The sequence below is a fragment of the Podarcis vaucheri genome (assembly GCF_965113315.1).
Source record: "Podarcis vaucheri genome assembly, chromosome: 2".
In the NCBI taxonomy this organism is placed as follows: Eukaryota; Metazoa; Chordata; class Lepidosauria; order Squamata; family Lacertidae; genus Podarcis; species Podarcis vaucheri.
Genome location: NC_138760.1, coordinates 125,461,245 through 125,470,143, shown reverse-complemented (window position 1 = coordinate 125,470,143; position 8,899 = coordinate 125,461,245). Strand labels below are relative to the sequence as shown.

Below are 8,899 nucleotides of genomic sequence, written 5' to 3'. Positions count from 1 at the left end.
ATGTCAAAGTACAAACTGGATATGGTAGAGAAAGATAATTATGTATGAAGAGGGAGGCTGCACTCCGTGTAACTCTACAGGTAGGGCTATCCCTAAAAGTTGTATGCCCAGAAACTCTCCAGGCATGTGATTCAATGATTCCCTTTCATCACTCAAGAGGAATGAAAAATGAAGAGCAAATTTTATCTAAGGAGATAAATTCATTCCCAAGGCAACTCTGCGTGTTTCACTACTACTGTCGTGGAATACAGTTATAAATATGATAAGAATCAGAGAACAACTTTAGGTTTTGTGGCCAGGTGTTCCTTTGTGTTCAGATCAGGCCTCAGCACAAGAATGTAGCATTTGGGAATGAAGATGCAGCCCAGAAGCCCAGCACTAGAAGCCAAGATGGAGAAGATCTGCACAGCTACCATGCATTTCCCCTTTGTGCTTAGGTAGGTGGGCACAAAGGTGATCCAAACGCTGCAGAAGACCAGCATGCTGAAGGTGATCAGCTTGGCTTCATTGAAGGCCCCAGGCAGCTTCCTGGCCAGGAAAGCCACCGTGAAGCAGATGGCAGCCAGGAAGCCCATGTAACCCAGGGCAGCATAAAACATGGCAACAGATCCTTCATTGCATTGCAGGGTGATCTCTCCGGGCTGGGAATGCATGTCAGACTCTGGGAAGGGTGGAGAGATGCCCAGCCAAACAATGCAAATGACCATTTGGACACTGGAGCAGGAAAGGACAATGGAGGTGGCCAGACTTTTCCCTAACCATCTCCTCAGCCTGTTCCCTGGCTTTGTGGCCAGGAAGGCCAGCACCACCATGATGGTTTTGGACAGCAAAGAAGATACAGCAACTGAGAAGATGGTGCTGAAGGCCGTTTGTCGAAGGAGGCAGGTGACTTTCCTGGGACGGCCAATGAAGAGGAAGGAGGACAAGAAGGACAGCAGGAGGGAGACAAGGAGGATGTAGGAGAGGTCCCTGTTGTTGGCTTTGACTATGGGAGTTTCCTTGTATTTAATGAAGATCCCTACAACAAAGCCTGTGGTTAAGGAGAGGAAGAGAGCCAAAGAAGTCAGGAGAATCCCCAAATATTGTTTATATGATAGGAAGGTGATAATCCTCGGAATGCAGTGATTTCGGTCCTTGTTTGGATATTGTTCTTCTGGACATTTGGTGCAACGCTCTGCATCTGAGGAGGAGAAAAGGAATGGCTTTGGCTTTGCTTACAGACATATTCTATTACATGTCGAGAAATGCACTCACATGGGAGATACCAGAAAATGAGAATGAATTGTAAGAAAGGGAAGCTTTTTTCGTGCATTTCATTATGCGATAGTTTTCTGGCAGTAACACTACTTCATTTCCATATTTCATTTCACTTTTAATTTGTATACTGACTTTCTATATTGCTATGCAGAAGGAGGGTTACAAGCTGAAGAAACAACAAAATAGACAGCAAAGATCACAGGCGTATTACACACACAAAAAGTCATAATAAAAGCATAACTTTAAAATAAACAACATATCAAATAAAGCAAAATTCAAAAATATTCAATATTAATACTAAGGAATAGTAAACAGTAATATTTCATATCAGCAAATGATTAACAGCTTACACTTATCATGTACAATAAAGAATTATTAATCTATAATCAATAAAAAATAGCAAGTCACAATGAACCAAATACCACAAAACATGCAAACCATGTAAAAGGATCAAACTGAGAAACAAGGACACACAACTTTTAATTTATTTATTTTTAATATCCTTGAACTCCTCTCTTCCAAGCTGCTACAGCTGTTTTCAAACTCCTTGTCTGGGATATCCAATAACTTCCTGCTGAAATCCCATAATTTTTAATTGTTCTACAATGCAATGTAATGTATTGTTCACCTAATTTTTTTATTATTGCGCATTATGCTTTCTCTCTTTTAAATGAATTGCAATTTTCACTATTTCTCGTTTATTTTAAAGACATTTTTAATTCACTTTTGTGAGGGTTGTTCTGGTTGTCTGATCCGAGAAGGCTTGCTATAAAATAACCAAAGCAGTGCCTTATGGGCAGGGCAGGCTGAACCCAATTTGCATCCCAGAGATTGCTTCCTGCGAGTCATTTCTTTCAAATTACTTCCCGGGAGGGGATTAAAAATCAAGAAAGGATCTGCATCCAAATATGTCTTTAGAATCTTCACAGAAAGTGTCTGACTAATATGTTGCCCTATTCATATTCTCCCAACAAACTCCATCTCCTGTGGCGTCACCCACCTTCTTGTGTAGATATGGTCCCTTCCGCACACGGAACACAAGCATAGCAGCAAACCGGCTTTCCTTCTTGAACCACCTTGGCATATCCTGAGCAACACCTTTTGGTACACCTGGCATAAGGAACAGTCTAGCCATAAAGAAAAGATGCACATTAAAGGGGAAGTGTCAGCAATAATTGTTCATATGGAACTCAGAGAGTCTGGAAAGAACTCAGTAGGGTATTCAGTCCCATAAGAAAGCACCTTTATGTCAGGGGTGCCAACTTGAGTAAAATATTGTGGGGGCCCAGGTAAGCCACACAACACATAATTGATGCCCATAAACTTTATGGGGCCCCATCCACCTCAAATATTTTATTGTGGGGGCCAAAGCCCCCACAGCTCCTAGGAGTTGGCTCCTATGCTTGATGTAAATGGCCTCGGCCCAGTATACCTGAAGGAGCATCTCCACCCCCATCGTTCTGCCCGGACACTGAGGTCCAATGCCGAGGGCCTTCTGGCGGTTCTCTCATTACGAGAAGCAAAGCTACAGGGAACCAGGCAGAAGGCCTTTTCGGGAGTGGCGCCCGCCCTGTTGAACGCCCTCCCATCAGATGTCAAAGCGATAAACAACTATATGACATTCAGAAGACATTCAGGGAAGTTTTTAATGTGTGACATCCTGGTGTATTTTTGGACTCTGTGGAAGCCTCCCAGAGTGGCTGGGGAGGCCCAGCCAGATGGGCGGGGTAAAAATAATAAATTATTATTACTATTATTATTGTGTAGAATGGAAGCCTCCCTGCTGTGTTTGCTTTTTAAATAATAACAATAACAATAGCAATTTATTTCTACCCCACCCATGTGGCTGGGTTTCCACAGCCACTCTGGGAGGCTGCCCACAAAAGATTAGGAATACATTACAACATCAATCATTAAGAACTTCCCTGAACATGGCTACCTTCAGATGTCTTATAAAAGTCAGGTAGTTGTTTATTTCCTTGACATCTGATGGGAGGGCGTACCACGGGGCAGGCACCACTACCGAGAAGGCCCTCTGCTTGGTTCCCTATAACCTCACTTCTTGCAAGGAGGGAACCACCAGAAGGCCCTCGGAGCTGGACCTCAGTGTCTGGGCTGAACGATGGGGGTGGAGACGCTCCTTCAGGTATATTGGGCTATATAGACAGGTCTTTGAACAACTGGACTGAGGCACAGTCTAATAATAAAAAAAGAAGGTACATACAGGGGAAGTATTTGTGTGCCAGGAGTATTTTTGTCTATGGAGTTGATTCATATAGTTTGGAAACAACCCAACAAGTTCTCTAGGCACAGGGCAAAAGATGCGGAAACAAAAGAAAACAAAAGAAAAAGGCCATCCCAGAACAGCAGCAATAAAACACTCTGATGAAGAGCAGTATTTAAACATAGAGTATGATCACATCTTATGCAGGAGTTACATTCCGGGCAAGGAGTAGTATATTCAAAAATGTATACACAGTGGTAGCTTGGTTCCTGAATGGCTTGGCTCCCAAACAAATCAGCTCCTGAACGCTGCAAACCCGGAAGCAAGTCTTCCGGTTTGTGAACATTTTTCAGAAGCCAGATGTCCAATGCAGCTTTCAGTTGAGTGCAGGAAGCTCCCGCAGCCAATCAGAAGCCGTAACTTGGTTTTCGAACAGTTTGGGGAGTTGAGCAGACTTCCGGAATGGATTAAGTTCCAGAACCAAAATTCCACTATACTCAAATGAGCCCCCTGGAACGGCTCCTGCACAACCACCCTGACCTTCAGGAACTGGCATGCCAAGCAGGACTTACTCCCAAGCTCTCTCTTTTGCTCACTGGGCTCCAGGATGCTCTTGCGTGGGCTCTGCGATGTTCTCATGAGATCTCGCAGGGCCGGGCTGGATTAACCATTAAGCAAAATAAGTACGTGCTTAGGGCATCCAGGGAAGGCGGGGACCACAGGAATTTTTCTGTTGCTGGATTTACCATGGACCATATTGTGCAGCTCAATCAGGATCCACAAAAGGCTCCCACAATATATGAAAAAATTACATACATACATAGATTCATACATACATACATACATACATACATACATACATACATACATACATTTGTGTGCGTGTATCTGCACATGAAGAGCATTATACACATTTAATAATTTACTTAATTTATTATAATGAAAGCATCAGCCAAACCTCCCAAAGATTATACTTGAATTCCTCTTGGAAATATTCAACACATTACTAGATCTTCATGTGTATCATGTGGAATAAAGGGGCTCTTACCTGGTTGAACCTCTTGGGCCACACAATAGCTTCTGGGTTAATGGTGAGCTTGAAGTCAGTGGATGCCTCTCTCTCTATACTCCCAATTTTCACTCTAACACAAGACTCATTGGGAAGCACCACCCAATTCTCAATATCAAACATGATTGGCAGCTCCCCATCCTCACCCAAATACAGTCCGCCCATGGAAGTGTTCAACAACCGGGTTTCTCTTATGAAAGGGTGAAGCTGGAATGACAGGGGAAACACCAGCATTTCAAAGCATTTTGGACATCTCATCCCTTCTCCCTTTGAGCTCCCAAGTCCTGGCATACCTGGCCTCGTTGGAATCTACAGAGGACTAAACACCCAAACTTAGAAAGCATTTTAGATGCCTCATCCCTGCTTCCTTGGAACTCAAAACTCCTGTTGTGCCACAACTTCTCCTACTGGGAAGACTAAACAGACACCTTCCAGGTGGAGGGACGTCTGCTTTTAACTGGTTTTGGCTTCTTATGGTTTTATTATATGGTCTTATGTTTTTTATTGCAGTAGACCACCTTGATATTGCATTCACGTCTAAATCAATGAGAATGATTATTGTAGAGTTGGTAGAAAGAACTTTGATTTCTAGAAAGGGAAAGGAAATACCTGCCATGGCTGGAGCCTTTGACATGCCAACTGGTCTCCTCCACCCGCCATCAACATCTGCTTTGATCTGGATGAACAGGCAACATTTAAAGCATGTGCCATGATTTGGACACTGAAGTATGTTCTGTGGCTGTCTTGAGACAGAACAGTCTGCAGCTCCTCTTCAGACGGCACCTCCGGATTCTCCACATCTCTGCATCTTGTCCAACCTCTCACAGCGAGGACGTGCTTTGAGTATGAACAACTAAATGCTTTTTGCCGAAGAAGATTAAGAAGATGGGACTCTGATTTACAGCAGTCATGTTTGCTCCTTATTTTGGTCTTCATTACAAAGGAGAATGAACCATGGATATGATTCAAGTACTTTGGACTGAAAAACAAATTGATGTCAATGTCTTGAAAAGCTGTTGTGAGCCATACTTTTGGCCCAATTTGTTTCTTGATTTCTTGTTGTAGTTTCATGATGATAACCAATCCCCTATAACTGCTTACAAAGTAAAGGAATAAATCGGTCTCTCTCCGTAGGGCAACTGATTCACTTTGTGTGAACATCTTTTCTGGTATTGTTACTGAAAAGGCAACACAAATTCCATTGCTGGCCATCAGAGATGTCATGGCACTCAAGAACCTTTCTCCATTCTCATTCTCTGGAGCAAAGAGGCCGATCCACATCCATCCAAAATGCTGGAGCAACTTTACAATCCCCAGGAACTGAACTTCTTCATTGGGGACCGTACGGTAGACAAAAGGGACTTTGGTGTTCTCATCAACAACCCCAGATACAAAGCCATAACTAATCTGGAGTGCAGAAGAAAAGTACAATGTTTCATTTTCAGAGCAAAGTACAAGATTAGCCTGAAATATTTAATACCTAACAAATATTGTGCTGACTGGGGCTTATAGTTTTATTTTGAAACTTTGGGAGGCTGCAACTCCAGCAAAGTCTCTGTGTCAATAATAATAATAATAATAATAATAATAATAATAATAATAATAATTTATTTATACCCCGCTCATCTGGCGGGGTTTCCCCAGCCACTCTGGACGGCTTCCAACAGAACACTAAAATACAATAACCTATTAAACATTAAAAGCTTTCCTAAACAGGGAACATAGAATTGTAGAGTTGGAAGCGACCCTGAGGTTCATGTTGTCCACCCCCCTGCAATGGAGCTGTCCCATACGGGGATCAAGCCTGCAACCTTGACGTTGGCAGCACCACACTCTAACCAACAGAGCTGTCTAGCTCAGGATTTTCTCCCTCTTTGATGACTCTTTTTGACTCTGCTGACAATAAAGTGAATTTATTTTGCTGCTGAACCTCTTTTGTGTCCCTCCATGCCCCACCCTTCATACCTGTGGGATTTTGTACATGCCTGACGTGGTTGAAATCACTTTGGAGATGATGGAATTGGCTCCTTCAAGAACAGCCAAGATATTATTCCATTTTCCACAGCGATAGTTTGGAATATTGCTTTCCCCACCTGCAAGCAGGTCTAGCATGGCGTCGGAAGTGATCCTTGCATTGTAATAGTTCTCATAGAGGCTGTAGCCCAGGGTGATGTTGGGTAAGAGCCTGGGATTCTGGTTGATCTCTTGGATGGTGAACAAGAAGGACAAAATATGCCAGTAGAACCTAAATGGCAATCTGTATGAAATCAATCAAATAAAAAGTGTCAAACCATTCACCATTTAATGAAAATAAATCATGATCAGGTTCATTTATACACTTGTGTTCTTCAACAAGCAACACAGCAGCACAGAAGGTAAAAACAGAGCACGTCTGGGAACATGCAACCCACTAACTGCTGCGAAATTCAAGTTCCCTTCAGCCCCTGCCAGCATGGCCAGTGATCAGGGTTGATGGGAGCTGTAGACCTGCAGCATCTGGAAGACCACAGAGTCCTCACCCCTAAAATGGAGACGATTTCCCAAGTAAACAGGAGCCATTGGGGTGCAGTAGAAAAACGGAACGTCCTTCTGCATATAATTACTTACTCATCTTTAAACTTGGTTAATGGGGGCTGCGAAAAGATGTATGGAAGCTGCAGACCAAACATATTTGGAGATATTATCCCGCCAATGAGGAAGTCGCCAGTCTGGAAATAATTCTGTGCTTTGATTCCTTCCTGGATTGGATTCAGGGGGCATTTTGCCTTCAGGTTTCTACAGGATTCAAGCAAAATTAGTAGCATCAGCATCTGGGATCTCATTCTGACTGACTGCTACACCTCTCTTGCGAGTGTTCCTCTCTCCCCCATAGCCAGCTACATCAGAAGAAGGCAAAAAACTCTTATTTATCCAATATGGGTGGTGGTCAGCTATACCTTCAGAGCCATTAAACCTCACACAGATGTATCCCACCCCCCTTACTCTCAGCCTTGACTCAGTCTGTCTCTGACACAGGTGATCTTCTGTGCATCAACTTTTCCCTCAGGAACAAGGCAGAATAAACCATGATGATTTTGATAATTATTAGGGGAAGGAAGTTCATCTTTGCAACAACCTGAAGTCTCTGTGTGGCTTGAGGGGCAGGAGCAGAGATGGAGATAAACATGGCTGCGAGGAATAAAAGTCGGTGCAAAGTTGGTTAGTTTGACATGGGTCACGTGGCTTACCTGGGTCCCCACAATATTTTATTTAAGTTGGCACCCCTGACATCAAGGGTGTTTGCTTGTGGGACTGGAGACCCTGCTCTCCAGGGAGGTCCGGCTGGTACCTTCATTGTACACCTTCAGGTGCCAAGTGAAAAAGTTCCTTTTAAACCAGGCCTTTTGGCTGATTGACATCTAATGCACTTAGAAATATCTTCTGGGTGGAGAGATTATTGGTTAGTTTATGTTCTTTTTTATTATGTATTTTGTCTTTTTTATATTGTCTTTTTATGTTATGAACCACCCTGACATCTATGGCCAATGGGCGCTATATAAATTTTATTATTTATAATAATAATAATTAATCAAACTGAGGTGTCTGGCTTACCTCATTTCTGACTACCTAATATCAAGTTTCTGTCATGTCCTTCCATGTACTAAGTTTTCTCCTAGTCTTGTACTTTTGATCCTCATCATAACTCATGTGCCGAAAATATTTCTCTTCCACAAACAATCTTGTAGATTTCCATATGACCTTTTATCTATGTCCTTCCTGCAGCTAGTTTAATGTCCCTTTTCTACTAATTTAGCTAAGTTCATTTTGCACTTTAGCATTTCAGTGGACAATGTCTTAAGAGGCTTAGGAAATTCAGCTATTAATAATGTGCAGTCTAACTCAAGATAGAAGAGCCTGGTACAGGAATGATTTCAAGCAACAAGGGGCAAATCCACAATTGCTATTAGTGAAGAATCGGGCATCAGAAACTTTAAGAGGTCTACTGTCAATTATTGTCAATCTCCTCCGCATCACAAGTGAGCTAAGGGAACTTTGATAATGATGCTTTTGGACCTTTTTCTCACCATACACATGATTAGCTGGAATTGCAGTGAGAGGAAACTGCTTGCCTATGCAGGGGGGGGGGGTTATTGGGGCATTGTTTTTTGATTACATATTTTGTGGTGTCGTAGTTATACTTTGATTTTGTTCTGTGAACTACCCTGAGGCCTCCCGGCATAGGTATATAAATTCAATTAATAATTATTGTAGCACCCTGCTTGCAGTTAACGCTTAGCTGGAATGAAATATTCAACGCAGCAATAGAGAAATTAAAATAATAATTTATTTGTCAGACAAATAAATGAGAG

The 8,899-nt window shown here is 42.5% G+C and overlaps 1 protein-coding gene across 1 annotated transcript; it reads right to left on the bottom strand.

Annotated features, from left to right (window-relative positions):
- Positions 1-269: 269 nt before the first annotated feature.
- On the bottom strand, positions 270-7,712 carry LOC309527544 (vomeronasal type-2 receptor 26-like; the record flags this gene model as incomplete). The annotated part of the gene is made up of 6 exons (XM_082214369.1): positions 7,158-7,712; positions 6,516-6,807; positions 5,160-5,957; positions 4,530-4,757; positions 2,258-2,384; positions 270-1,180 (listed from the first exon to the last, which is right to left on the bottom strand). Exons 1-6 carry the CDS (start codon positions 7,370-7,372, stop codon positions 270-272), a joined length of 2,571 nt encoding a protein of 856 aa, XP_082070495.1. The 5' UTR covers positions 7,373-7,712.
- Positions 7,713-8,899: the final 1,187 nt, after the last annotated feature.